Source organism: Leptinotarsa decemlineata, unplaced genomic scaffold (genome assembly GCF_025532065.1).
Source record: "Leptinotarsa decemlineata unplaced genomic scaffold, Ldec_3_MD MMD2_tig00001621_RagTag_RagTag, whole genome shotgun sequence".
NCBI classification, from domain to species: Eukaryota; Metazoa; Arthropoda; class Insecta; order Coleoptera; family Chrysomelidae; genus Leptinotarsa; species Leptinotarsa decemlineata.
This window is the reverse complement of record NW_027412566.1, coordinates 1082384-1109271: the sequence shown is the minus strand read 5'-3', so window position 1 is coordinate 1109271 and position 26888 is coordinate 1082384. Positions and strand designations below refer to the sequence as shown.

The 26888-nt window shown below is 38.5% G+C and overlaps 1 protein-coding gene across 1 annotated transcript in view; it reads right to left on the bottom strand.

Moving 5' to 3' along the window:
* Rab3-GEF (Rab3 GDP-GTP exchange factor) overlaps window positions 1–26888 on the bottom strand; it is a 98396-nt gene that overhangs the window by 41939 nt on the left and 29569 nt on the right. Inside the window, 12 exon segments of the mRNA XM_074176152.1 lie at window positions 2348–2478; window positions 2532–2616; window positions 3526–3708; window positions 3769–3870; window positions 3872–3928; window positions 8931–9317; window positions 12740–12937; window positions 13400–13639; window positions 17288–17844; window positions 19766–20093; window positions 22384–22585; window positions 23932–24023. Coding sequence (XP_074032253.1) covers window positions 2348–2478; window positions 2532–2616; window positions 3526–3708; window positions 3769–3870; window positions 3872–3928; window positions 8931–9317; window positions 12740–12937; window positions 13400–13639; window positions 17288–17844; window positions 19766–20093; window positions 22384–22585; window positions 23932–24023 — 2562 coding nt within the window.

Sequence of the window (26888 nt, the reverse complement as noted above, 5' to 3'; positions counted from 1 at the left end):
GTTCGGACTTCCATTGTCTAGTAATTGATTTGAAATCCCTGAAAGAATCTGTAAAATATTAAAGAATATAGAGATTGGCTGAAAAAATAACAATTATATTAAGCAAAAAAAAACTGAATTTACAATGAAATAAAATACAAGTAACACAAAAAAAATAAAAAAAAACTGAAATATCAATACGAAATGAAAATTCATGAAATTTATCAACAATAAATGAAAATTACAAATTAAAAGATTCCAAACCAAGTTAATTCACTTTAATTCACGACGATTGTTAGTATCCACAATCGTCTTCGGGTGACAACCTTATTCCTCAGAGATCTGACTGTTTATAGGTCACTCGACTGCTTTCACCTATCCCCTCTTACCTCTCTGCGCTTCGAAGGTTTTCGCGGAAGCTGACCGTTTGGCGGGAGTTGGTCGTGTTCCGCTTGATTAGAGATTTCCATATGTTCCGTATCTTTACGCTAGCTTGGCTAAATGCGTTGTTGAACAACATATATGCGGCTTCCTTGAATTATCTCCTAAACCAGTGTTCCTCCTTGTGGATGATTTCAGCTTGAGCCCACTTGATGTTATGTTGATGAGTCCAAACATGCTCTGGTATTCCTGATTTGCTGGTTTCTCATCGCTGTGTGTGTTTATTGTGCTCAGCAATGCGAACTTTCAATGGTCTCTTAGTTTCACCGATGTGTGATTCTCCGCACTCGCATCTGGTAAATGCAATTCTTGGAGTCGCAGTCCGCGTTTGGTGGCCTGGTTTTCGTGAGGCTGCTACAGATAGTGTTCCCAGATCTGAAACAGGTTCTGATGTTATACCCTTTCCGACAATCCTCTGATGTAGGGAAGTACAAGTACTGGTTGTGGCGGCTTCTCTTCCTTGTGGAGCTCTTGCTGTCTTATAGCTAAAGCCTGTTCCACCATCTCTTCGGAGTACTATTCCGTTGAAGGTCATTTTTGATGATGCCTAGTTCCTTCGTTTGTGTTACACAGCCCGAAAGCACGGTCTAGTAGAGTCTTGATGACTCCTCTCTTAGTCGATTGATGGAGGTTGGATTCCTGGTTCAGATACTGCCCTGTGTGAGTGGGTTTTCGGTATATAGATGTTTCACATTTAGTGTCGGTTCTCTTCACCAATACGTCTAAGAATGGCAATTCGTTGTGGACTTCCTTCTCCATTGTGAAATTGATGAAAGAACTTACGATGTTGATGTGCTTCAGGAAAGTGTCTTGTTCTGCATTCTCATCGTTCCATATTATGAAGGTGTCGTCTACGTATCTCAACCGGATTCGGGGCTTCTTGTGGGCCTCTTCAAGGGCCAGAGTTTCAAACCGCTCCATATATATATTGGCTATAACCGGTGAAAGTGGCGAACCCATTGGCAGTCCCTTATCTTGCGTAAAGAATTCGTCCTTCAGTTGGAAGTAGCAGTTTCGTACACACCATCCTAGTGATTCCATGATTACTTGTATCGGTAAGTTTCTTCTATCTTTCAGATCCCCATCTTCGGATAGCTTCCTCTGTATGATTAGAAGTGCTTCTTCGACAGGGACGTTGGCTTAGAGGCTTTCCACCCTGAAACTGATCGGTTGATCCTTTGACTTCGATTGCCCCAAATAGTTTAACAAAATGCCTTGAATTGTCCACAAAAGATGATGTTTTTCTTTGCAGTGGTTTAATTATTGGTAGTAAAAATCTGGACAAGTTCTGAGTGGCTGAATCTCTGGAGCTATTGATCGGTCTGAGCGGAACATCCTTTTTCTGGATTTTGGGTAATCAATACGTGAATTAACTTGGTTTGGAATCTTTTAATTTGTAATTTCCATTTCTTGTTAATACATTTTTTGAATTTTTATTTCGTGTTGATATTTTTTTTGGGTGTTTTTTTGTGGTGTATTTTATTTCATTATAATTTCAGTTTTTTCATTGAAATAATTATTATTTTTCTGCTAATATCTTCTTTAACTTTTTACAGATTCTTTCAGGTATTTCAAATCAATTTATATCATATTAGACAATGGAAGTTCAAACTAATGAAGTTAAAAAAAATAAAAATCACTAATCCAGTGCGCGTAGCCCATGAAATCCATAACAATCACTTCATTTTTGAACAGACCCCGTATATTTTTGAAAGCAATCGTCTCACCTTATCATTAGCCTTGCTGCGGCGACTAATCATCACCTCAGCTATTAGATTCGAATAAAAAAATTGAACCTTGAGCTACTTCATGCATGGATAAAAATGAAAAAACAAAACCGCACTCCGTTTCATATTTTTTGAAAAGGACAACTCGTGTCGGCACCAAATAGGCATGCATTTTCTCAACTCTACTGTGGACCACTTACATCGGAATCAAACGAAGTCAGTTTGTTGAAGAGCATGTTTTTCTTTTGAGTCAGCATGTCTTTCAGCAGATCGGTAGTCGAGGATTGATCTTTATCGGATTCGTCTTCTATCAAACGCACTTCCGGAGGATCTACAGAACGATCGAGTCAGTGTCAATTTTTCCGAACTTGAATCGATAAATACCTGCTTGCGACGACTTTCGTGAAGTGTCCCAATCGGAGGACTGCAGCGAGTATCTAGGACTTTGGGGAGACCTTGGACTGGAAGTCTACAATTTTTGTTAACATAAAACCGATTTTATGGAAAAATATCTGAATATTTGGCAAATCACGAGTAGGGTAGTTACAAATAAAGGTGGTAAAAAACATAGAAAGTTTTATTTCTCTTCATTGATTAATCAATCGATTATAAAATTTTAAGTTTTTTTGAGCATTTTTTTTTGATTATTTTCTTATAAATACAAGTATTCTACTTAAAAAACATGCACTTATTTATCTGCATGCTACTTCCTGAGCTTTTCAATTAATTAAGTTCAATGAATTAAAAACTGAAACAAAAAAATATTGTTTTTGTCAGATTAGGCGAATCCCTCGTCAGATTATGAGACAGCACGTCTAAAACATAAAGATGAACGATATATATCTTAATCTGATGCGCCTGAGTATTTCAAAATGAAGAATTTTTTTGCACATTATAATAATGGCCGCAAGTTTGCGTCAGTTCGAAATCGTCAGATTATTGAATGAGAGCTTTTTTTTGTTGCCCTCAACACCTCCTTAGAAAATCTGACGCGCTCGATTAATTTTTTTCTTATCACTCTTAACCCTTACGTACAACCACCCACATCATGCAAACGATCAGATTAACATACCAACATTATTAAAAATACATAGGACATTGATGCTATCAATATCTGACGCGCTCGTTGCATGTCCATGCAACAGTATTTTTTTACATATTTAAAAATCTGTAGCCGCTTCCCCCACCGATGAAAGGGTATATATTATACCTATAACTTTTTTTTATCATCTAAGCTTTGCAACCTAATATGTCTCAATGACGCTCGAGTAAATCCCCATTTTTCATCGTGGGCTCCCCTACTATTAGTAGTACATTATCATCACATGCACGAGAAGTATGTGAAGATTGGAATACTTCTTTCGCCTAAAACACTCACCTCAGTGAGATCCTGCCCCAATTCATTCAAATCTTTGGTCCAGTAGTGAGTGTGAGCAATTTCGCATAGCTGAAATGCTGATGCCATACCTCCCAATCCATAATTACTGTAAGTCACTTCTAATCCATGAACGATAGCCTGCATCATTTTGAGCATTCCTTTCCAAACAGGTTTAGATAAACACTGGAAATCGTGAAATGAAGTAGTGGTGCTAATTAATCACGAATGGCGTCGTCAACTTACCACATCGTCAATGTGATCATCGGGGCCAATTTTCTTGTCCAAAGTTTTGTTCAATTTGCTGAGTACGAAATTCCTATACGACTCGTCCTCCATGAGTTTTTTTCAGCCTATTGAGTTTCAGCCATCCCACACCTTCTCCTTCCAATACGCTTGTCACCACCTAGAATTGTAATATAAGAATTCATTCGTTGAATAATAAGGAATTATCAAGTTGAAATCCGAAATTCTTCAATGATGTTACTATTCCGTTCATCTTCCATTTTTATATTTATGTTGTTTGTATTTGAATTTAGTAGTGATTATAATTGCTTTAGTTTTTTTAACGTTGAGTTTCATTTTATTGGTTTTCAGATATTTTTCTACTTTCTCTAAAACTTTATTCATTCTGCCAACAGTTTCTTCTAAATTTACTTCAATACAGGCCAATAAGATATTATCTGCAAATGAGCTGATGACTCACAGTCTGTGAAATAATTGTATATCATTCAGTACCAAATTAATAATAGGGGACCAAGTACACTATCTTGTGGTACTCCTGTGTGATTTGTTATACAGTGTGACCCATTTAAAATGGAACCACCCCTGTAGAATGTGCATTTTTCAATCAATCTCAATTTTTTTTATTGAAATATCAAGCATGAAAAACTGTATCTTGACACTAACTTTCACAATTTTAGTTTCATTTCCAAGGCACTCTATGGTTTTTTTTGTTTGTCAAAAACGGCAAAAATTTATTAGGCAATTTTTGTTTTCAAATTTGACTACACCACTGCATTCGTAGTCGTTATAAATCAAAACTGTCAAATTTTCATTAAAAAATATTTGTTAACAACGAAGTTACAACAACTTCAATTTTGGAAACAAAGTATTTGTTTGTAATTTTTATTCAGATTATAGACATATTTGAGATCTGACAACACTGTCATCACCAAGTAGAACACCAGTGAATTTGTACAGTGAAAATCCGAAGTCAACAGCTCAATGCGTTCTACAGTTATAACTCCTGAAAATATGGTAATGTGAGAGATTTGTGGTGCAAGCGTTTTGTAATAAAAATCTGACTACGCCACTGGATTTGTGGATAATATTCCCTTAAAATCATTCATTTGAGTGTAGGTTACGAGAAGTGTATTCTAGAATAACAGAAAATTAAAAATTCATTTTCAAGTTATGCAGTACTTAGTACATTCTTCCGCATAGCCGCTAAAATCAAATTGATTTAAAGCATGGAAATCATTTATTCAATAATAAAACAGAGAGCAGGACAAAAATTGTTCCCTGTAAATTCTTCATAACTCAGCTAAAACAATCTTTTAGAGGAGATATCATTAATTTGAGGAAGGTGAACTCATTATGCAAAGGTTTTATAATAAATCAACAGTAGGCTGTGATTTTGACAGTTAATCATAAATAAAATAATAGTTGTTAGTTACGTGCATTTAATAATGGCTTTGCAATTATCATTAGAAGAAAGAATTGAAATTGTGAGAATTTCTGGGGACAATTATCATAGTGAAAGAGAAGCAGCTAGGATATTTAATCACAGACATCCAAATCGACTTCCCATTGACAGAAGCACCGTCAGTAAAATTAACAAAACATTTAAAGAAACCGGTGCAGTCAGCAAACATATTTTAAAAAATAATCACCGAATAAGAAATTTAAACGAAGGTTTTGTTTTAGATTATTTTAGAAACCACCCAAACAGAAGTTTACGAGTCGCCAGTTTGGATTTAAACTTACCGAGAGAGACTATTCGACGATGTCTTAAACAAAACAAAATGAGAGCATTTAAACCTAAATTTCTTCACTCTTTAAAGACAGGTGCTGATGTGAAACGTATGGAATTTTGTTTGTGGGCACAAGGCGAGTACCTGAATACAAGAAATTTTTTAAACTGCATAATGTTTAGTGATGAAGCTTCTTTCAGCACCAATGGGGTAGTTTCATCGCAAAATGCTCGGTATTGGGCTACGGAAAATCCGCACTGGATCATAAATTGTAAAAGTCAATATTCCGAAAAAGTTAACGTTTGGTGTGGTATAGTACAAAATAGAATAATAGGTCCATATTTTTTTGGTGGAAACATAAACGGGCAAAATTTTTTGGAATTTCTAAATAACCAATTATCGGACGAAATAGATGAAATGCCTCTTGCGGAACAAGTAAATTTATATTTTCAGCTCGACGGCTGTTCCGTGCACAATTCGAGGATTGTTAAAGAGTGGCTAAATAACCAGTTTCCAAATCATTGGATAGGACGAGGTAGTGACTTAATTGAATGGCCACCTAGATCGCCTGATCTAACAATATTAGACTTTTTTCTGTGGGGTATTCTGACACAAAAAGTATACAGAACAAGACCAACGAATCGAGCTGAACTCATGCAAAGGATACGACAAGCTTGTGCCGAAATTACAGTTCAACAAATAAGAAATAGTAAGAATAGAAATATTCGGAAGAGATACGATAAATGTATTGAACTTAATGGAGGTTTGGTAGAAGCCACAAAAATTTGAATGTTTAGTTTTAAATCAATGTTTATTTTAGTATCAGTTTTTTCTTAATGGCAATTAATTGTTGAATAAATACTTTGAAACTTGTTTGTATACATTTTGTTTTCATCAGCTATAGAAGAAGGTAGAGTAAGTTCAGAATCTCATAAAATGTGATTTTCCAGGTGCGCTGTTACAAAAGTACTATTATTTATTATTGGGAAACTTCCAAAAAGCTTACAAGTATGACGATTAATACTTCAAGATTCTATCAAGATCTGGTAAAAGCGCAATTGGGAGATCCCATGACATGAGATTCTGAACTTGGTCTACTACTGCGTAACTTGAAAATGAACTTTTAATTTTCTGTTATTCAATTATTCAATTTTTATTTTAATTTTCACTTCTCGTAACCTACACTCAAATGAATGATTTTAAGGGAATATTATCCACAAATCCAGTGGCGTAGTCAGATTTTTATTACAAAACGCTTGCACCACAAATCTCTCACATTACCATATTTTCAGGAGTTATAACTGTAGAACGCATTGAGCTGTTGACTTCGGATTTTCACTGTACAAATTCACTGGTGTTCTACTTGGTGATGACAGTGTTGTCAGATCTCAAATATGTCTATAATCTGAATAAAAATTACAAACAAATACTTTGTTTCCAGAATTGAAGTTGTTGTAACTTCGTTGTTAACAAATATTTTTTAATGAAAATTTGACAGTTTTGATTTATAACGACTACGAATCCAGTGGTGTAGTCAAATTTGAAAACAAAAATTGCCTAATAAACTTTTGCCGTTTTTGACAAACAAAAAAAACCATAGAGTGCCTTGGAAATGAAACTAAAATTGTGAAAGTTAGTGTCAAGATACAGTTTTTCATGCTTAATATTTCAATAAAAAAAAATTGAGATTGATTGAAAAATGCACATTCTACAGGGGTGGTTCCATTTTAAATGGGTCACACTGTATATGATGAGAAATAATCGTTTCACGTACTCTCTGTTTCCTATTTGATGAATAATTACTTATCCATTCATAAACCAACCCCTCAATCCCATATCTTCTGAACTTCTCAGCTTTAAGTATGGGTATAATGGTACTTATTTTTAATAATTCGAGCAATTGATCATTCTGAAGCGATGTATTGTTCAAATTGAGGATTGCATAACCAGCTGTTTCAAATACTTGCTTTGAAATTTTAGAATCAACAAAAATTTGAAATTACTGAATGCAATTCACTGTAGATTTTCGCAAAATCGTTCACCGAACTGATACTGAGCCTCGCAGATCATTTTCCAAAGAGTTTCAGAATGACTAATGCGTTTGACATCAAGGTTATTGTTAAAGAAAATTTTCTGTCCAAATGACAAATCTCAATTATTGCCAAACCAAGACAGCAAAGATGTTTTGAAGATCAATTTTCCTCCATCAAGGAACCTTAATGAACGGACCCAGGAAAGTAATCAAAAAACTGCTACATCAAAACATATATTCAAAATACTCTCTGCACGAATAGAGGATACATAAATACTGTTGTGAATCGTCCTCTGAAAAACGTAACAAAAAAGCTATCTTGGGATTATAGACATATAATCATAAATCAGCAACATGGATCCAGTCGTGGTATATCTACCAGTTCAAATCTGCTCATTTATCAACACTTCATAATAAATGCTTTCGAAAATAGACATCACTTTGATTATATTTACACATATTTTTCAAAGGCATTCGACCAAGTGAATCACAATTTGTTCTTGCATAAACTAAACGCTTTGGTATTCAGGTAAACATTCTGGAATGGACTGAAAATTATCTTGCCTGCAGAGTCCAATATGTAAAATGTGGTTACTAAATATCTTCCTCAATCACAGTTCCATCTGGTACACCGCAGGGATCTCATTCAGGATAATTACTTTTCAACCTATTTGTAAATGACTTGAATGATGTTATTCTCTATAGTGAATTTCTTCTGTTTGCTGATGATCTGAAGATATTCAAAGTTATCCATGACTCATCTGATACTGAATTAGTAAAGTACGATTGATCTCTCTTTGTACGCTGATGTGATATTGACTTATTGCAATTGAATATAGACAAATGTCATAAAATAATTTTTTTCTGGAACAAAAATCCCATCAGTAATCCAAATGGAATCAAGTAATTGGAACTGGAAACAACAAATACAATCAAAGACTTAGGAGTCACTTGCGACCCAATGATAGCACTGATTTTCCAGAACTTGTTGAACTCATAACTTCAACATAACTGAAAGATTATAGATGTATATTCAGAACGTTTTTATTCTTCTTTGAAATCAGTCAACAAGACTGCCAAAATATTTTAATTGATGGCTTATTTTTGCTTTTCTTTCTTATGTAGTTTTCCTTACATGTAGCTGATGATTATAGCACATATATGCAAATGTAAAAATTATTTCATAAAAAAGGCAATGCCGTTAATAAATTAATGAATATATAAAATTCAACTTTTCAATTTCATTGAATCTGTTCACAGTTTATTTTCCAACCGATATTATTCTTCCAGTCTTTTTTCTCGAAATGTACTATACTCGTATCCGCTTTCATACCAGCAGTATTTGCACACGTTTCAGGCAAGAGTAAACAACTGAAAAATGAAGTAGAGTTCGTACTCACGTCTTTCAGGAAAACTTGATTCTCGTTATTCACCACACTTTTATCAGCGGTTTGTTTATACTGCGAATCCTCTTGCCTCCTTGGCATGTGTTTAATCAAAGGACTCCTCTCCGCCAAACCTTTCGGGCCCCTATTGAAGGGCCCGAACATGCTCTTGGACTGTTCCTTCGGTTTCGTCGTTTGCTGCTGAGGGCGATGTTCGACGGCTTTCATCTGTTCTTTTTTGTTCCCAAACAGATCAGAAAACATGTTCGTCGTACTCGTCGCTAGACCGTTAATGTCCGAACTGATGTTCGAGAAGAAGTCCCTGCTAGCTCCCGTTAGGACGTTAGATGTCGCCACGGTGGTGTTACTTGAAGAAGAGTCGTGTCTGGTGAAGGAGTCCCCCTATGGAAAAGGTATTGAATTATTGACTGATTGTAACATATTCGTGGGAATTTGAGAACGAACCAGGACATGACTAATGCCATGCCTCCGATGCCCTAACTCGTAAGCTTTACATCAGGCATTTTTCCTATATCTAGCGCTACCAGTGCCAAGGGAACCCTTCGGCAGTGGTTCGTCTCCCCAATACGGAGAGACGAATCAGCGGGGTTGAAGACCCAGTTCCTTCATTTCCAGTATATAACAAACAATTCTCACACCATAATACATCAAATATAACTTAGGAATAACAATTGTAGCTCTTTCAAAATAGGCAAACATAAATATTAGGAATAAAAAAACGAATAATAACATTTCTACTTGACCCAACCCATGTATCCCAGTTGTACATCAACATTATCGCACTTCCTTGGATATATATACCAGCGAGCAGTTTCGTTTCCTGCCATGACTGGGGTGACCATAACTCCTCCTCCTAGCTAACGTACACTTACTACGCGTGTACGCGAACAGCTCACCATCTATCTTTTCCTGTCTTCCCTCACCACGTTGCCCGCCCAATCACTCACAAATCGTATCCAAATCGTATCCTCAACATAATTTCGCCATTCATCCTTTCCGTCCTCTCCTTCCACTCGCGCCACTATCAATCACGTGCTCTTAAGTTTCAGGCTCCCCATAGTCACAGGGGCAGGGAATCTCCGGACCCAGGTTAAATCTTGCCAGGTATCCTGGAAAGTTCCCATGTCCCGTGAGCAGTTGGGCAGCCTTCCGCGACAGATCTAATGATTCATATCCGACTGTTCCACACAATCTGTAGAACAGCTGCCCGGTCGTACCTCTCTCCATTCTGTTATACTCTCCTGATATTCTGATATCCTGATATTCATCATGTGGTTGGCAGAATCGAGAGATCATTGGACAACAAAGAATCCACCCTGGGTATATTCATAGATATCGAGGGAGCGTTTGATAAAACAACCTTTCCAACAATTACCCAGCAACTACACTCCAGGAATGTACCCCTGGTAGTAGGAGAATGGATACTCAAGATGCTCTCTAGTAGAGCAATGAGTATAAATGTAGAAGACATCACAGGGAAAGAACTGGTCATGAGGGGATGTCCACATGGAGGGGTATTATCACCCCTTCTCTGGAACATAGTTCTGGATACCTCAACAATAATGGATTCTACTCAATTGCATATGCAGTTGACACACTGTGCGATAGACTCCAGGATATGGGCTCAAATCGAAAGGAACATGGGGTGTAAGGAACACTCACTGTGATCAATCCCAAGAAGACTGAGATCGTCCTTTTTACCAGGAAATGAAGTTTATTGAGCTTTAAACCTCCCAAAATCTTCAAAAGCAAACTAAATTTCTCTGAAGAGGTGAAATACCTTGGTACTATCCTCGACATGAAGCGAACTTGGAACTTTCACCTACAAAGAAGAGCAAAAAGAGCATATGTGGCTTATAAGCATTGTCGGAGGAAAGTGGGTCGCGCATGGGGTCTTTCACCCTGTGTGATTACCTGGATCTACACTGCAATAATAAGACCTATGTTAACAAACGGAGCCATTGCATGGGGACCAGAAGCAACGGACCACAAGCAGCGGCCATCCAAAAATTATATCAAATACAGCGACTGACTTGTTTAAACATCACAGGAGGCATGAGAACAACACCAACCGCGGCAATGGAATTAATTACGGGTCTGACCCTCCTGGACCTGTACGTTTAGGAGGTTGCATTAATGGTCATGTTACGATTGCGGACGGCTGGTGTAAACATCGAAGTAGGAATGGATCAATTGAGGCAGGGCCTATGGCAAGAAGCACTCACTGCGTAACTTCTGCTGCAGGCAACCAGTGATGCAATTGAACCCAGGTTTGTGTTTAATAAACCCTACAACATACAAATAAAACAGAACACAGAGTCAGATGCTACAAATGTAATACGCATATATACAGACGGCTCAAAAACCAAAGAAGGTTCAGGACCGATCATCGGACGACATCGGAAGAAAAACAAACACTCAGGTTTTAAAGTAGGTGCCTTCATTCGAGAGGGAAATTTTTCAAAACTTTTCTACTAATAAGAAACTACCCGAATAAATTTGAGGACCACCATCGTATGATTATGGAAACTTGAAGGCATAAAATACGACATAACTGGCCAGTCTAACTTCAGAGCATGCATCAGCCCTTTCACCAGTAATTGGTCCCATAGTTTAGGCTGAATATCACCATTATGGTATTCCTTGTTTCGCTGGTACCACAAGCGAGGCTCATCTCTCACAAGAATTATAAAAAATTCCACAATTTTATCATTCATTATTACCACTCCGTCGAAATGAAAGATCGGACTGAAAACAAACACTTTTGATTTGATTACTCGTCGGTCAGTAATCGGTAGTGATCGTTTATTGTCGTATCGGACAACTGTTTCCAATAAAGGCACCTACTTTAAAACCTAAGTGTTTTTCTCCCGATGTCGTATGATGGTCGGACTACATCGGGTCGGGAGAAATACGGATTCAATATAGGTGCAGCCTAAGATGGGTTGAAGGGCACGACAGGAGAAAAGGGATTCGCATTGCCGACTCTTTAACCCAAGAAAGCGGCTGGACTAAGAATTTTGGGACACAGTGGCACCTACGGCCTGATCACTTCGACAATTGCGGAACTAGCCAAATGTTACACCCATGCTGAATCCCTAAAGATATGAGATGGGATCAAAGGATTCAATCTTGCCAGGATCACCCTGGGCGACCCTAAGAAACTGGCGCCGAAGAAATATCTGGCGATGACCAGGAAAAATCTACGCTTAACAGTAGGATTTCTGACTGGCCACTGTCAACTAAGAAAACACCTCCATAATATAGGGCCAGTGGACACATCTTTATGCAGGATGTGTGAACAGGAAGATGAGACTGTCAGGCATGTCCTGTGCGAGTGCCCGGAGTTATCGTCAAAAAGGCAGTGTGTGTTCGGCGAGTCTTGGCCTACACCTGCCGATATGAAGGAGATGTCTCCCAGTGATCTGTCCACCTTCCTGGAAAGGACAGAATGGACGATGACCTAGGAGGACAACTCCTCGAGAAGACGTACAATGGCTCACATGTGGCCTAAGTGATGTGGGCTTACACTCACCCTTCGTACTACTCTATAGATACAGATGCCTAGGTATTAAAACCTGCAGAACACGGCCAGAAAACCCGGAAACTATATTTCATACAGTCTTTCTATAAAAGGGGCATATTTTTAGGAGAGATAGTTTTTGTTGAAGAAAGATTTTTGGTTTGGTTTCCCACTTTACCATCTTCTTACAAAAAATGTGGGAATCTTCCAAAGAAAGAAAGCAAGTAATTATTTTCTAGTGGAGCATGAAATGATGTTTAGTAGCACGAAATAAACTCACTCTAAGCAGTCCTTTCTTTGCAACATCTTTAGCGCTTTTCGTTAAATCACCGAGAGTCGTTTTTCCGACATATGTCAGATCGTCCAAAGTATTCCTGCTCATAGCTGTCGCTGTTCTGCTGGCTTCCATGGCACTTTTTCCGGCTACTTGGACGCTTTTCGTGGCTTCTTCTGCTGCTCTTTTCGCATGTGACGTGAGCTGAAAATAAAAAACCCAATAAAGTAACGTAAACTTCTTTAAAAAAGTTGCATTGGAAAAAAATTTTGAGGAACTAACCTTGTCAAAAGGAGCGAATAAATGGCTCTCTTCTGCTTCTATCAATTTGTCTTTGGCTTGAGTTTTCAACTGTAGAAAAAGGTTTGAGTGAAAATAGAAATTAAAACGGCCTTCGTCGACTTCATCTAATCCCTATTATACAATATTTATGCTGACGGAACTATTCGACTTGTGTTACTTTGACAAAAGTCCACTGATTCAAATATCGATCATTCCAAATGAATCAAATGAGAATTCACTGAGATATTACGGTTCAAAGTATACTCATAAAAACGGAACAACCCAACAAAAGAGCGGTTGGAACGTGGAACATATTGTATTGGAAAAAATACATGACACATTCACTGATGAACTTCATGATGAACTGAACAACAAGAACAATACCTTATCCATTTGAGCTAATATTCCATCTTGACTGCTCTGTCTCGTGGTTTCTTTCACCAACTCTTTCGCTTGTGAAGTCAGGTGTTCGAATAGAGACCCTTGAGAACCTTGCCGTGTGATGCCACTGCTCGGTGACGGGGTAGGACCCGGACTGCCACTGCTGGAACTGAAGCTCGATGTTCTGGCCAAAACGTTGCCGACGCTTGGTTGTTTTTGTAACGACGGTGTAATAGGAGGAACCTTTTGAAATCAAAATGATCAAAAAAATTAAACATTGGGTTTTGTCTTGACAGCAATATCATGGCAAAAAAGTAACTAGTTTCATTGTAGACAGATTTAGAGATTAAGTTATGAAATTAAGGACCATGGTGCGTATTTAAAAAATAATTTTCCATCCGGAGTTCTCTTTTCTATTTTCATTAATTCCATTCAATAGCGCTCAGTTTGAACATTTCAAATAGTGAAACTGTGTTTTCAGGTGAATTCTCTAGTTTGAAATGGGATAAAAACTCAAAATGGTATTTTTTTAAGGTGTCACTTGACTGTTATTTGAGGGCTCAATAATATTCGAATGACCTATACAGAGTAGCTCGTTCCAACTGAAATATACTTTATTATCGTATCCAGAAACTTCCCTGCAGTAACGTGTACTTCAAAAACCAGCAATTTTTTTCCACAAAAATAACCACAAACATCTTTGGTTGCGGTGAATACGAACTTTCGATGATCTAGGAAACACTGAATATACAGGAGTCAAGTAAGCATATACTTTCGTCTTCTACTTGTAACAAATTAAAGAATTAACTGTCTTAAATAAATTTATTTCTAACAATATTTCACTATCACGAACTGATTTATATACTACACTTAGCTCTTAATTTATTTCCACTATTTGAATTCCTTGTTTAGAAGCTCGATTCACTTTCTGGATTCAACTGCCTCTTGGGACGAGAAGCCGAGCTTATATATCGGTAACGATCGTTCTAGAATTATCTAGTTGTGTCGGCAGTCGGCAACAACTGGAGCTTAACCAGTTGTTGCCGACTGCATTCGTTTTGCGGTGATATCATGTGTTTGCTCGCTGGATGGCATATCGGTCAGTGGCGTCTTCAGATTCGTTACATTCCCCCTTTCTCAAAGACGTTTCGCCCCGAAATGTCATCCTTGACATGTGTTAATACCTGCAGGACTCCCCATATCTGCACTGTGAAGTTCGATGGAAGTAACACTCCACAGTCTTCATGCTCCGTCGTAGAAGATGGTTACCGCACACCAAAATCTTGATGCCGCTGGAACTGAATATCGTTTCCAACATGCTTCTCATAATTCTCCAATCCAGCCTGTTGAGCCCAGAGGCTAATTTAGGGGATTACCAAGTCCACGAGATTCTGGTCAAGCATCGTGTCCCTCAGTCTAGTAAAACTCCTCCAGACATCTTCATAGGACGGTTTCTCTCGAGAATGCTTTTTGGTCACCAGGTTTCTCTGACCCTTCTTCAACTGTAGCACTCCTCCGACTTCAGAATTCTGTTCTCGAAATGTTTGGAGCTGACCGAATTCCTTCTTGAATACCACAGCGATACCCCTGGACATTTGGAGATTATCTGTCAGGCAGTGAGCTAGTACGTAATCAACTGGAACCTTGAAAAGGTCTCGTAGCTCTTCTTGAGTTACCCCATGTACGACTTTCTGTCCGACTTTCTGGTCTGAGGGCGCGAACATGGTCGTGATTTCCAGCAAAAGAAGCCAATTTTTTAAAATGGACGACCCTAGGCTTTCCTCGAGATGGCTTATCGATTTGGTAAACGAGGTCATTCATCTTATTCATGATTTTATACGGACCTTCCCACGAGTTCCGCAACTTCGGTGATAAACCACGGCATCGCTTAGGGTTATACAGCCAAACTAGGTCACCAGTTTCGAACCCTCCAGCATTCGCATTGATAACATAGGTCTTCTTCATCCTATCGCTGGCACTCCGGATGTTCAGACGGACTAGTTCATGGATGTCGTCCATTCTCTGTCGGAAATGTTGAGCATGAAGCATGTGACAGCGAAATTCGTTTCAAAATTGCATTAGCATCGCACAGGAATTGTTGAATAACATCAACGACGTTACAGATGATTTAAAAGATCATGACTGGTGAGGAATCATGAGTATATGGTATTTATATCGAAACCAAAATCCAATCGTCGCAATGGATGAACCCAAGACCAATAAAATCACGTTTTTGCTACGTGGTCGTATGGTTAGTAAAGAGTATCATCTTGAAGTTATGCGCCGTTTGCGGTATTGTGGAAATATCTGCTCACTCGCCATTACTAACACCGTAATCATGCCTCAGCCACTGTATTCACCAGATTTACCTCCCTGCGACTTTTTCCTTTTTCCAGGAAAGAGACCCATGAAAGGCCGCCGTTTCGCAACGATTGAGAAGATGAAAACAGAATCGCTGAGAGAGCTCAAGAACATAATAATAATTGTAATAATAATAATAATAATAGCTTTATCGTCCAACAGTTGTCTATTTACAGGCAATAAGATTTTATTCATAGTGCTCAACCATAAAATACGAAAAATAAATTGAACAAAAAAACTAATTCTAATGACCTACTCAAGTACAAATTAGTGGAGAATATATCACAATGGGAACAAGTGCTATTGAAATTCATACACATAACATATATTGTAGAATTTAGTATAATGTTAGTTCTTGTTCTGGAGGTCTAAAAATGGGCTAGATCGTGAAACTGGCCGTGATACATTGAAGTTAATTTGTTCCAAAATTTTAGGACAGTCAACTCTCTCGTTTACTAATTTGAATGAAAATATGAGCGACGCACATTTTCTGCGATGCTCTAAAGTAAAAAGTTCCAAACGTTCATATATGACATCATTACTGATACCTCTCTCAGGGTAAGAGCCCTCTATTCTGAAAATTGGAGATTTACAAAACTTTCTTTGAACTCTTTCAATGGCTATGTTATGAATCTCATAGAGTGGACTCCAGACGATACTTGCATATTTTATCTTCGAACGTACGTAGGTGAAATACAACAGGTTCATAGCTTTAATATTATGAAAGTTTCTGCAATTTCTAACAATGAAACCATAAGCTCTCAAAGATTCTGGAGTTTTCTGTGAAATATGTCTACCAAATGTTGATTTGTGGTCGAATATTACTCCAAGGTCTTTGATCTCATTACATCTCAGCAGATCTTAATCCTGTATTATATACGGAAATATATAAACCTCTTTTTTTCGACTAGAACTCACTACTTTACGTTTCCCCACATTGAGTTTCAATTTATTACTACTGCACCAAGCAACAAGAAATTCTAATTGAAATTGAAGAGTTACACAATCACCTACTTCCTTAATTATAGAAAATAATTTCAAGTCATCCGCGAAGCATAACCGCTAACAAGCTAAACTTTCACATAAGTCATTAATAAACAATAAAAACAAAAGAGGACCTAGGTTGGAGCCCTGGGGCACACAAGGAGAAGCTATATGTGCATAACAAAAAGTGCATATCAAAACTACTTCGAGTATTGGGGAAAACGCTGGGGTTCTAATTGGAAATTGAAATAGAAATTGATGAATAAATGAATATTTTTGGGAAAAATGAAAATTCGTCTCATATTTTGAACAGACAGCGTATGCCAACGAACACTTTGGCGATAACCATTCTAGAATTTGAAGATTTGAAAAAATGTGGGAAATGACTTCGAAAAACTTACTGTGGGAGAAAAACTCAAGAAACTCCATTGAAACGAAAGATTTTCTATGAAAAACTATTTCATATTAAAAACTCTAGTGGAAGTTTTGATGGAGTTCTGAATTGGAAAGTGAAAACACCTTGAATAAACTTGAATTTCCACTTACCGGGGTGACCGTTCTTCTCCCCTTCCTGGACGTAACGGATCTTTCCACTTCAACGGACGACCCCTGTTTGACATTAGTGGAACTGACAACGGTTTTCGGGGTGGTTGTAGAATTAGAATCCGACTCGTTTTCACAACTCCCCGCTTCATCTTTATCAATTTTGGCAACGTTAACTCGCTCGCTTCTCAATTTCTCAGCAAAATCCAGCTCGGAGTCTCTATTAAACGAGGGCGAGCTCAAATCAGAATCGCTACTGGAAGAGGACTGCGGAGAATCCGATCTAGCTTGCGGTACTTCTCCGCCGGGATACTGCAGCTCCGAAGGTGGCTTGTAAACGGTCGCAACGTCGATGCTCGACGAGAACGACATGTTTTGCGCGGAAGCTTTTCTCTGTTCGTGGAACGAATTGTAGCCAGGGGAGAGGTCGGAGGATGCCATTTCGGAGACGAAATCGCTGAGGGAGGAGTAGCTCGAACTGGTGCTTTCCGCATCTTCGGAGTCAGATCCGCTTTCGTCTGTTGGTTGGTTTTCCACCATTTGGATACTCCTCAGTGCTCCTAGAAAAGAAGGTTCATAATTTTCATAGCTCTTCATTGATTTTTCCAAAACTTTGTATTGTGTGAATCATGTGTCACTTATATATAAATCACATCGTTATGAAGTTCTTGGGGTTGCTTTGGATTTGATGAAGTCTTATCTGCAGTACAGGACACAAAAATCAATAGTGCAGGGAGTTGAAAGTCATACCTTAGAAATCAAACACAGAGTCCCTCAGGGTTCTGTATTCGGACCTTTCCTCTTTTCAATGTACGTAAACGATCTGATGAGCATCTCTAAGAGTCTTACAGAAATTCACGTAGTTACATAAACAGATAATAATAACTTTCTTCATACTGTTGAAAATTCAGTAAATCGTTTAGGTATTATGGAAACTATGAGAAAATAATAACTTTGGTGGAAAAAAATGTATCGCTGGATATCAGCAAAACAGCTCTCATGAAATTTTCAATGCTGGATACAACCAAATCATTTCACGTATCGTATAACGCTCAATTTTTACCAACCCCAAACTGTTACCTGGCAAATTGTTTTTTCAGGTTGCCAGCACTTCACTGCATAAATGGCGGCAAATTCAAATCTTGAGTTAATTCTAGGACTGTCTAGTTTGGCAGAGCAGTACTCTTACGATCTGACATGAAATATCACCCATATAACCCATATAAACTAATCTTTAATAAGCTGGGTTTATTTGGTCGTGTGTAAGTAGGTATCAGCCACAATGAAAAACCCTTGCGGGTTGCGTTGAAGAGTGGAATAAACGTACTCACTTCTGACTTAACCTAACCTAACCTAATTCTGGGACACCCTTGGGAATATTTTATATCCTTGATTTTATTTATTGATAGTTCACCAAAAACTGTAGAGTTTTCATAAACATGAGGGTATTATATATTCCAAAATCTGTTATTTCTAATAAATGAAAACTGACTGTCAGTTCTCACATTTGGTTTCGATCTATGTCCATTACCCTGTATTAAAGATAGTAAGCTAGGGTGGTTATCAAATTATTTTTTTATACTTTTCTTGAATTATGGGCTAGAATTCTCACAGCGGATAACAAGAATAAAGGTACAACTAAAAGGTATGAAAACTGTTGGAAGATACTGAAAGATAAAAAAGTTTGTTCTCGTTTATTGATGTTTTAAAAGGCTTATAACAGGATCAATACTCCTCGTAAACAAGGTGACTTGTCCGTTCTTGCTGATGAATCAGGTGCTACTTCTAAGGATTATGGAGTGTTAGATGAAGACAGTGGCATTCCATTCAGAGGACTGTTCATCATTAATGGAGAAAGAATTTTGTGGCAAATCACTATCAACGATATACCAGTAGGTAGATCTGAGGACGAAACCCTCTGACTTGTTCAAGCTTTCCAGTTTACTGACGAACATGGAGAGGTCTGTCCAGATGGCTGGAAACCTGGTGGAAAGACATTGAAACCAGTCCCCTACTTTTCTTCTGCAAATTGATGATAGCTCATCAATTTCATCAGAATTAGACTGAAGGAAATCGTCAAGATAGAGTGGAAGTTATTTTTACAGTAATTCTATTCTCTTAGTTGAGATAACTTTATTTCATTTTTTTTCTTCCTACAAAACCTTCCAGATATTTTTCGTTATATTTTATGATATTTTTTTTCTGTATTTTCCAAAATGCATCTGAAGTGTTGAGCTTTTCATTCAATTTTTGAGAAAATAGGAATTCAAACTTTTCCTCCCGGTTTTTGATATTTCAAATTAATTTTGAATGGTATAGGTTTTACATAGTTCCGACCTAAATGATTATTTATGTAGCATTTAGCAACGTTTGAAAATTTTCCAGCAAACAACTCAGCTGCTCATCCAAATAGTTTTTCAATTAATTTTGTAAATTACAAGTTTTACGTCAGGCATGAAAAACCACTCTGCCAATACTCACCATTCAACGAACTACCATCATCCCACACAACGAACTTGATGGGTTCCAGGGTGTGCATGAACCATTTGGGCTTATCTCCGATCAGGGCCGGATCCAGCACGCCGGTGTGAACCCTCTGGAAAGCGACGTTAGTCGGAGTGAGCGACCATTCTGCCAGAAACTCAACCGCTTGCGTCCTCGCAAAGCGATTCAGGAACTGCGACGCCCTTGGACGGGATCTCAAGAAACTGTTGATCTGGAACGCGACTACCGGCCGGGGGTACAGCCGGAGAGTTCTCGTATGTTCGGAAAAATTAGCCAAGGTGTTTTCGGAATTGAAAAAACGTACCTGGAAACCGTAATAATCATCAGATTCTACAGCGTGACACACTTAAAATGAAGACACTGTATCTCAGTAATTTTTGAAAACAGAGATTTGATTTTTGGTGCAGGCGTAGACCTTCACTTAGCCCGAGTGACAGCCTTAAACCCAGCCTTAAACCGTGAAAAGGGCATATTTTCAATATTCTGCTTCGCATTAGAGATACCGAAATAAGTTATTTGAAAAAGTTGCTTCGAAATCGATTTTGAGTCTACATACCAAACCCAAAATTCGGAATTTGATTTTTTTATAATTTTCATATTCGAATTCAATTTTCAATTCATGTTTCCGAATAAAGAGCTATAAATGTATTCATTCAGGTTTTTCATTCTTTCGTAGCTTCTCACTTAGAACCATTAATTGAAAATCGGACTCGAATATGAAATTTGAAGCATACTTCACAATAAATAAAGTGATAATATCACATGAAGTCACACAACAAAACAAAATGGTGAGCTGAATAGTTGCTTGTTACATCCTAAATTTTGAATTTTACTATTTCGGACTTTGATTGTCTACTATGATTCTAATATCACAGTAAATTACAGTAAAATAAAAAACTAAGTGAAGTAAGAACTTAAAAATTTACCAATTTGAAAAAAACGACTAAAAAGAATTTCAAATCAAGTTACTTCACGACGTTTTGATTGTTAGTATTCACAATCGTCTTCAAGTGATAACTGGGCTTATTCCTCCAAAAGATGACTATTTCTAGGACGAGCGCTTTCACCTATCCCCTCTTCCCCTTCTACGCTTCACCGGTTTAGCGGGAGTTGACCGTTTTTTCCGCTTGATTACAGGTTTCCATATGCTGAGTATATCTACGCTGGCTTGGCTAAATGCGTCGTTGGACAACATATATGCAGCTTTTTTGAACTTACTTTCAAACCAGTGTTCCTCTCTGTGGATGATCTTAGCTTGGGACCATTTGACGTTATGTTCCAGATTTACTGGTTCATTTTCTCTTTGTGTTTTTTTGTGCTGGGCAATGCAGATAAAATGGTCTCTTATTTTCACATATAAATTTTGCCGTACTCACAGGGTGTCCAGTAAATTCAATTCTTGGAATTTTAGTCCGCATATGGTGGCCTATTTTTCGTAAGGCTGCTACGGAGGTTTCTTCCGGATCTGAAACAGATTCTGATGTTGTACTTAGACCCAATCCTTCTCTTCTTTCTGATACTTTTGCTGTCTTCCAGCCAAACTATGTTCTACCATCACTTTTAAGTAACCATTTCGTTGAAGATCTTTTCTGGTGATGCCTGCTTCCTTCTCGAAACTTTCCTCCGTATTACCGAGCCCAAATGCACGATCCACCAAATTCTTGATGATTATTTTTTTCGTAGATTGATGGTGGTTGGATTTGTGATTCAGATACTATCCCGTATGAGTGGGTTTTCAATATACAGATGTTTCCCACTTAGTGTTGGTCTTCTTCACCGATACGTGTAAGAATAGCAATTCGTTGTGGACTTCTTTCTCAATTGTGAAGGTGATGTAAGGTTTTGCGCTGTTGATGTGCTTCAGAAACGTGTCTAGCTCTGTATTCCCATGGTTCCATACTATGAAGATGTCGTCAACGTATCTCAACCAGACTCGGGGCTTCTTGTGGGCTTCTTCAAGGGCCAGAGTTTTTACCCACTCCATATATATTATTGTTATTATTATATACTTTTGTATAAGTTTGACAAGATGTTTCTTAATTAAACACACTGTCTCCAGAATAAAAAGAGCTACAACCGTCAAAATGTTTTTATCTATAAACAGTTGCCTGCATGAGTCACCAGGTTTAGCTTTGCACAAGTATCTTATAACTCTCTTCTGTAATACAAATACAGACTCCAGCAAATTAAGGCTACACACACCCTATAACTGGTGGAAGTGTCTATCTCATTGGCAGTCCCTCATCTTATGTAGAGAATAAGTCCTTTCGTTCCGTACACAGCATCCTAGTAACTCCATGATTACTTCTATAGGTAGGTACGTTTTATCTTCCAGGTCCTGGTCTTTGGATAGGTTCCTCTATATGATTTGAAGTGCTCCTTCGACAGGAACGTTGATGTAAAGGCTTTCCACGTCGAAACTGATTGATTGATCTCGCTCTATGACTTCGATTGCACCAATGGAAGGCCAAACTAGTAAAATTCGCCATGAAACATTGTCAACCACTTTCAAACAAACATCCCTGATTTTGATACGCAACGCAATTCGAGAGGCAACTGTTTACATTTCCTACAGGCTGTTGTTTTTTACTCACCATTGCCACTCGAGTAGCGACATCTACGGAGTCGACGTCATTTCCATAAATGAACGGATTGTAACTAGCAGAGGGCGTACCAGGGCGTGAAGAAGGTACATACGGTACTTGCGGCGTAAGTGACAGTCTTTGTTGAGTTGCGGCATTCACTGGTGATGCTGCCGGTAATAGGTTCGATTCAGGCGATCTACTCCTGCTAATACTACAAAAAACAATTGTAACACACAAACTTTAAGCAAGATTTTGTTGAGAACTGCAGGATATTGGACAATAAAACACAATCTACGTATCCCGCCTTTTCTTATCGCTCCTCCAGAATTTAGGTGTATAGTACAAATCTGGTACTCTGTACTATAATTTAGCTCGCTGGCAGACAAGTTTGTCTGGCCATCAGTGGTGCCATCAGTACCACACTGTTAGCGGCCATGAGGATCCTTCTAGATCTACCTCCTCTCCACATTTTTCTGAAAAAAGAGGCTAGATGCATACAGACTTGTGAACATTGCCAATTGCACAAATCAATTTAATGCAACGGACTGTTGGTTGATACTGCAAGTCACAGCATTCTAGAAATGACCTCTGACTTTATGCCTCTAACTGTCAACTACGAACTGCCTTATAAGGTACTGTTCCCGAGTAGACAGGACTGGATCCTCCGGGAGAAGGAAATATTAAGAGCAGATAGTTTTGCAAAATTGGTAGCAAATTGCCGGAAACGACTCTTCTGGATAGAAAGATTCAACAGATTTTCTCTGGTCTGAATTGCTGGTCATACTCACCTGGAAGGCAATGAACTGCTGACTCCCTTGCAAAGGAGGGTGCTGCAAGCAGCTTCATCGCACCAGAACCTGTCCGATAGATTTAGGCTTTGCCAAACAAAGATTGAACCACTGGATGGCAAGAAGATTTATGAACTTCTGGCAGAATTTTCCAGGATTGGCTCACTCCAAGGCGTTTATCCACCCTTTGAAGCTTGATACCAAACAGTTGTTGGACTACAGTAGGTATGAACTATGATGTCTAAGAGGCCTTCTCACAGGTCACTGTCATTCGAATCATCATATACAGAGACTCGGACTGTTAGAAGACAGTATGTGTCACCTCTGTTTGGAAAATGATGAAACAGCAGAGCACATACTTTGTGCCTGCCCCGCTGGGAAACGAATCAGGTTTTTAGAGTTCGGCAGAGCCGTCTTCTTACCATCTGACCTTAAAGACCACTCACCATACAAACTAATCGGCTTCGTTAAGAAGCTGGGTTTATTTAGTCGACTGTAAATATGTGTGAGCCACAATAAACCTTTGCGGGTTGTGGTGGAGGGTCGAATAGACCCACTAACTTTGGACCTAACCTAACCTAACTATAATTTATACCTAAGCTCTAAGGAAGCGATAATAGAAATCTCGAAACATCAACAGAGACGTGTTATGTGTTTTATTATTCGATTCCCAGCAATTTCTCAACAAAGTTGTTTACTGAACTGAATTTCGAAAAACTAATCTGCAGGATTATTCCAAAAAAGAAAATAGAATTCAGGTTGTACTAACCTAGGGTTGACTGGTGACGATGATATACTTTCTCTTCTAGACGGATGGAGTTGCTGTGAACCATTGCTTGGAGTTGTCAAGTTGCTGATGGCCTGGAGAGATTTAATTATTATTTCCTGTTAATTTCACCTCACTGAGAGAACTCGTTAATCAACTATACACACAAAGGTAGGACAAGCTCTGTAAATGTGGCTAGGCTTTTATTATTCTGTTCTTTCTTGTATTAGTTTCATGTGTCAACTAGAACCTTTTTTATACATACTCGTTTTTACAACTTGATTTGAGAATAGGTTAAAGTTTTGAAGTTACGAAATCTGGTCAGAAATTTGTTGAACAAAAACTTATTTTTTCAAATAAGATATCAATATTTATTGATAGAAAAAAAATTAATGGGACTCCCTATATATTCCTGCATATTTCAATAGATCTTAAAATCACCTTCTCAAAAATGTAGCATACTTGATATTTTTCTGAAGTCACGTCTGAAATACAGAGCTTTTATTTTTTTTATTCATCAGATTTTGAAACGCATACTTTGATCAAGTAGGCTTTACACGACGCGGCGATAAAACAGAAAGAAATTGTTCAGTAATAGCTATCGAATGTTGACAAAGCTTTTCACAGTAGTAATTAAAACGCATAACAATTTATACTATATTTACTACTAATTAATGAAACTTCGACAATAATGATAATGAAGAAGAACAAACAATGAAACATATTTCCCCAGAGAAAGTGTTCAAAATATCTGTCAGTTTTTCCTTCACAGAGGCGACACCTTTTCTGAACGTTTTTTACCGAAATAATGAGTTCAATAGAAGTGAGAGAAGCAAAGCTTCGCATCACTGCCGCTTCCAATTCGTATCTAGAGTTGGTCGGAAATTCAAAAATGGGATATTCCAATCTTTTCCAAAGATCCACAAGCGTTAAGTCCGGTGACCTGGTCGGCCAACGGTTGGTTTCTTGGTTGGCTATCCAATTATTACCAAAATTTGCAATCACAGTGTTGTGAGACGGAGCCTCGTCGTATTGAAAATACATTTTATATTTTTCTGAGCTCCATGAGTTCAATATTTTGGGTTGAAATTTCTAAATAACTCTGAGATAAGAGAGTGCCATTATGAATATCTCTGAAAGATTGATTTTTTTCTGGATACCTTTCGTGATACAAATTGCTTGCTGATTCTGCATTTCGCCGGTTTGTATCATGTTTGTATCAGCCTATCATATCCCATTCTTCATACTTCATTGCGGAAGAGTTTGAAAATTGAACAAAAACCACTATCGACTACCTAAATCAAGGCGGGTTGGCTATCCTTGTTCAGCTTTCACTGCCTGCCGTAATTGACCTTTTTTCCTAGCTACTCGTGGACAGAGTAAACTTAAAAATTCTTTCTGATACTGAGTCTATAGAGGAGATGGATGTCGAGCTTACGACTCCAACTGACCTCCCTGTAAACTTAGATCAGGAACGAGTCTACAGAGGTGATGAATGTCGAGTTTACGACTCCGACTGACCTCCCCGTAAATTTATTTCAGGAGCGAGTCTACAGAGGAGATGGATGCTGAGCTCACGACTCCAACTGACCTCCCTGTAAATTTAGTTCAGGAGCGAGTCTACTGAGAAGATGGATGTCGAGTTTACGACTCCAACTGATCTCCCTGTAAATTTAACTCAGGAGCGAGTCTACAGAGGAGATGGATGTCGAGTTTACGACTCCAACTGATCTTCCTGTAAATTTATTTCAGGAGCGAGTCTACAGAGGAGATGATTGTCGAGTTTACGACTTCAACTGACCTCTCTGTAAATTTAGTTCAGGAGCGAGTCTACAGAGGAGATGGATGTCAAGTTTACGACTCCAACTGACCTTCCTGTGAATTTATTTCAGGAGCGAGTCTACTGAGAAGATGGATGTCGAGTTTATGACTCCAACTGACCTCCCTGTAAATTTAACTCAGGAGCGAGTCTACAGAGGAGATGGATGTCGAGTTTACGACTCCAACTGATCTTCCTGTAAATTTATTTCAGGAGCGAGTCTACAGAGGAGATGATTGTCGAGTTTACGACTTCAACTGACCTCTCTGTAAATTTAGTTCAGGAGCGAGTCTACAGAGGAGATGGATGTCGAGTTTACGACTCCAACTGACCTTCCTGTAAATTTATTTCAGGAGCGAGTCTACTGAGAAGATGGATGTCGAGTTTACGACTCCAACTGACCTCCCTGTAAATTTAACTCAGGAGCGAGTCTACAGAGGAGATGGATGTCGAGTTTACGACTTCAACTGACCTCTCTGTAAATTTAGTTCAGGAGCGAGTCTACAGAGGAGATGAATGTCGAGTTTACGACTCCAACTGACCTTCCTGTAAATGTAGGTCAGGAGCGAGAACCTCTCAAGTCCCCAACTCCTGATCCAACAACTGAACCTTAAATCAAGGTTTGGTGATGCAGCCAGGAAACGACTGAATCGTCTCCTCAAGAGCGGGGCACCTTATAAAACCGCCTTGCACCAAATTCTTGAGCGGCGTACGCAGAAACTGTCTCAGGTGGGGGAACAAAGCCCCCATGAGCAGATTAGCAAACGTTTGCGCTAAGTGATGATTCACCAAAATCAGAAGCGAAAAAGCCCTTCACGGCTGAATCTAAGGCATTGTCAGGTGTAGCTGACTTGCAAAAACCCTCATATGGAAAGGTTGTCGTGGGTATCAAGTTGGGAATCTTGCAACTTGACTATCCCACTACCTCTTCAACAGAGCATATTCTTTGTGCCTGCCTTGCTGGGAACCGAATCAGGTCTTTAGAGTTCGGCGAGTCGCACTCTTACCATCTGACCTGAAAGACCACTCACCATACAAACTAATCGGCTTTGTTAAGAAGCTGGGTTTATTTGACCGAGTGTGAATTGGTGTGAGCCACAATAAACCCTTGCGGGTTGCGGTGGAGGGTTGAAGAGACCCA